We start from the raw sequence: 3234 nt of genomic DNA on the forward strand, positions 1-3234 counted from the left end.
GAAGCATTGCGTGGATGAGGTCCCATGGGCGAAGGACATGGAGAACGCCGAGTACGACCACCACCACCACCATGTTCGCCTCTCTTGTCTTGGTTGGCGTTGCCGGCAAAAGAATGCTTCGTGCGTCCAGTTGTCGCATGTGTCCGATGCAACAGGGATCGACAACGTCATGCTGCCGACGGCGACCTTTGGCAAGACCAAGACAGATACCATCAGCCACCGATGCACGACAAGAAACAACGTGATGGAGAAACACGAGGATTCATTACGAAAAGGTCGATCATCGATCGTGTTTCGGCATGCAGGACGACACTACCAAGGCGCTTACAATCCCACAAACCCCTTGCGCTCGGCAGGAGTCGACAGGATCGATCGGCGACGGTTGTACAATTGCACTGCCACCAACGCCAAACACGCGCCAGCCGCCATCGACACGACCACCAACGTCGTCTGGCTCTGCGACGACGACGCCGCCATCTGAAGCATCACCGGCTGCTGCTTCTTCACGACCTTGAACTGCGACCAGTCGCCGTCACGCCAGTTGGACACATGGACAAACGCGACGTCGGCGGGGCCGCCAGGGTTGCAGTTGTTGCACCGAGCGAGGTACTTGCCCGTGTCGGCCTTGAGCGCGATCTTGCCGTTGTTGGCCTCCTCACACGTCCACTGGGCCCACGGGCCCGAACGCCAGTCCGTCACGTGGACAAACGCCTGGTCCGGGTACGCGGCGCCCGACACGCAGTTGTTGCATCGGCTCAAGTAGTTGCCCAAGTCTCCCTTGAGGGCCAGCTTGCCGTCGCCAGTGTTCTCGACCGTCCAGTACGAGTACGGCGTGCCATCGTTGATCGGTCCTTGAAAGTTGACCGAGTCGGGGTAGGCCGCGCCAGGAAGGCAGTTGCGGCACCGCGTGGCAAACATCCCCGTGTCGCCTTGCAGCGCAATCACGTCGCCCGTCTTGAACTTGCACGCGCACGACTCGGTCGGCGGCGTCGCCCCCAGCAGTTGCTTGGCCGTGCTGCACCAGTGCGTCGGTTGGTCGTACCCAGTCATCCCGTACACGTCCTTGTGCATGCAACCACACACGAGGGGCATCTTGGGCTGCGCGCCCGACGCGACCAGCGACTTGCAGTCGGCCGACCACGCACAGTCGCGTCCGTTGTCCGACCAGCACTGCACGTTGCCGTCCTTGGCGATGCTGAACGGAGTCGACCCCACCGACGGGAGGCACTTCCACGGCGACTTGAACTCGACTTGGAATTGCGCCCACGGCCCGTCGCGCCAGTTGGCCACATGGACAAACGCAGCGTCGGCGGGGCCGCCAGGGATACAGTTGTTGCAACGCGCAAGGTACTTGCCCGTGTCGGCCTTGAGCGCGATCTTGCCGTTGCCAGCGTCCTCGCACGTCCACTGGGCCCACGGGCCGGCCTTCCAGTCCGACACGTGCACAAACGCCATGTCCGGGTACGACGCGGGCGCGCAGTTGTTGCACCGGCTCAAGTAGTTGCCCGTGTCCCCCTTGAGCGCGATCTTGCCGTTGCCGGCATCCACGACGGTCCAGTACGAGTACGGGGTCGCGCTGCTGATGGGGCCTTGAAAGTTGGCCGAGTCGGGGTACGCGGCGCCGGGGACGCATCCGTTGCATCGCGTCACGTACTTGCCCGTGTCGCCCTTGAGGGCAATCACGTCGCCGTTGATGAGGTTGCACACGCCGGCCGACGCGCCAGACGCGACGAGGGCCGCCGTGCCGAGAAAGAGTGCGGCAGACGAAACCATGGTTGACGTTGTTGCGGGGAAAAGCAAATTGGACAATGGCGACCTGCCACGCCAACGACGGCGAAGTCAGGCCCCCTCTCCTGCGCTGTGCGCCAGGGACGTTGTACTGGGGGCTGCGCGCGGCTGACGCTTTGACAGTATCCAGTCGTCGCAATCGAGTCGTCGCGAACGAATCGTAGACCAGATCCAGCTGAATCTTTGCTTCTCCCCGTCGGGTCCGTGGGATCTCCTGCGTGCCACTGTGACGGCTCGCGCCAGCGCTGCGGGTTGTGCGGCTTTCTTTGCACTGGTTCCATCATGAACCACCCTCGTGTAGCGTCACTCGGGACGTTCGGCGAACTGCCGCGATTATCAATCCGTCGGTACTCGTTTGCCCCACGCCATCACGGCGGCGCATCGTGCCGTCGTACGTCGTGTTCGAGGTGCGAAACGTGTCCACCACACTGCATGGCTTGGGCCCAACCCGATCGTGCAGGCACGATGACTTCTGGTAGCTGTCACGGCGCCGTGGGTGGCCGACAGTCGCTCGTTCCGTACGCGACGAGTAGCGTCGCACGGCTCCTGGGCCGCCCTCCCTATCATCTTTAATGCTAACGCAATATCGGCCGGAACAATCCATCTTCTTGATCGCGCGCCGCTGGCGCAATCGCTACAGTACGAGTGGACGCTCGCCTTGGATGTCGGCCGGCGATGGGCCGTGTCCCTCCGTGCGTGAAAGCTCTTCCGTCGAGCGATCGTGGCGTACCAAGGGGAGGCACGCGTGAGACGTGCGCTGTCTTGCGATGCCGCTTTGCATGGCCCCCCTTGCCATGTCCCCCCTGTGCGTTGCGCTTGTACAACGTCTGCCTCCACTTCAACGATTCGATATATAGGCTGAAAGGATGAAATATACATGGTTCAAACACGGCATCGGAGCCATCTCGCCACGGCACGACCAAGGCAGGCGCAGCGACGACAGCCCTCGACCAACGATTCTGGCATGGTTTCCGCAGTTCGTCATGGGCTTGCTGGAGTCGCATCTTGCGTACCGCGTACGAGCATGTCGACGGCAGCCACTAGGTCGCCTGTGTAGTCAGTAGACACCTCCCACTGCTCAATTTTGCGACCACATATTGTCCATACCATATTGGCCATACCATTGAATACAGTAACATACAATTCACTTGGTACACGGTCGAGTGGACCTCCGGAGCGCAAGCAGCTACTCCGCCTGCGAGATTCGCCAGAGTTGCCACGTGCCCGTCGAGCACATCCTCCTCCTGGGCTGATTTGTAGTTGTTGTAGCTTCTACGCAAAAAAGGCAACGTCCCCCAGTACAACGTCCCTGGCGCACAGCGCAGGAGAGGGGGCCTGACTTCGCCGTCGTTGGCGTGGCAGGTCGCCATTGTCCAATTTGCTTTTCCCCGCAACAACGTCAACCATGGTTTCGTCTGCCGCGCTCTTTCTCGGCACGGCGGCCCC

At 61.5% G+C, this 3234-nt stretch overlaps 1 protein-coding gene across 1 annotated transcript; it reads right to left on the bottom strand.

The window, feature by feature from the left end:
* Nucleotides 1-324: 324 nt before the first annotated feature.
* Nucleotides 325-1773, bottom strand: H310_15198 (hypothetical protein; the record flags this gene model as incomplete). The annotated part of the gene is made up of 1 exon (XM_008883183.1): nt 325-1773. One exon carries the CDS (start codon nt 1771-1773, stop codon nt 325-327), a length of 1449 nt encoding a protein of 482 aa, XP_008881405.1.
* Nucleotides 1774-3234: the final 1461 nt, after the last annotated feature.

The sequence above is a fragment of the Aphanomyces invadans genome, assembly GCF_000520115.1.
Source record: "Aphanomyces invadans strain NJM9701 unplaced genomic scaffold supercont1.216, whole genome shotgun sequence".
Lineage (NCBI taxonomy): Eukaryota > Oomycota > Saprolegniomycetes > Saprolegniales > Verrucalvaceae > Aphanomyces > Aphanomyces invadans.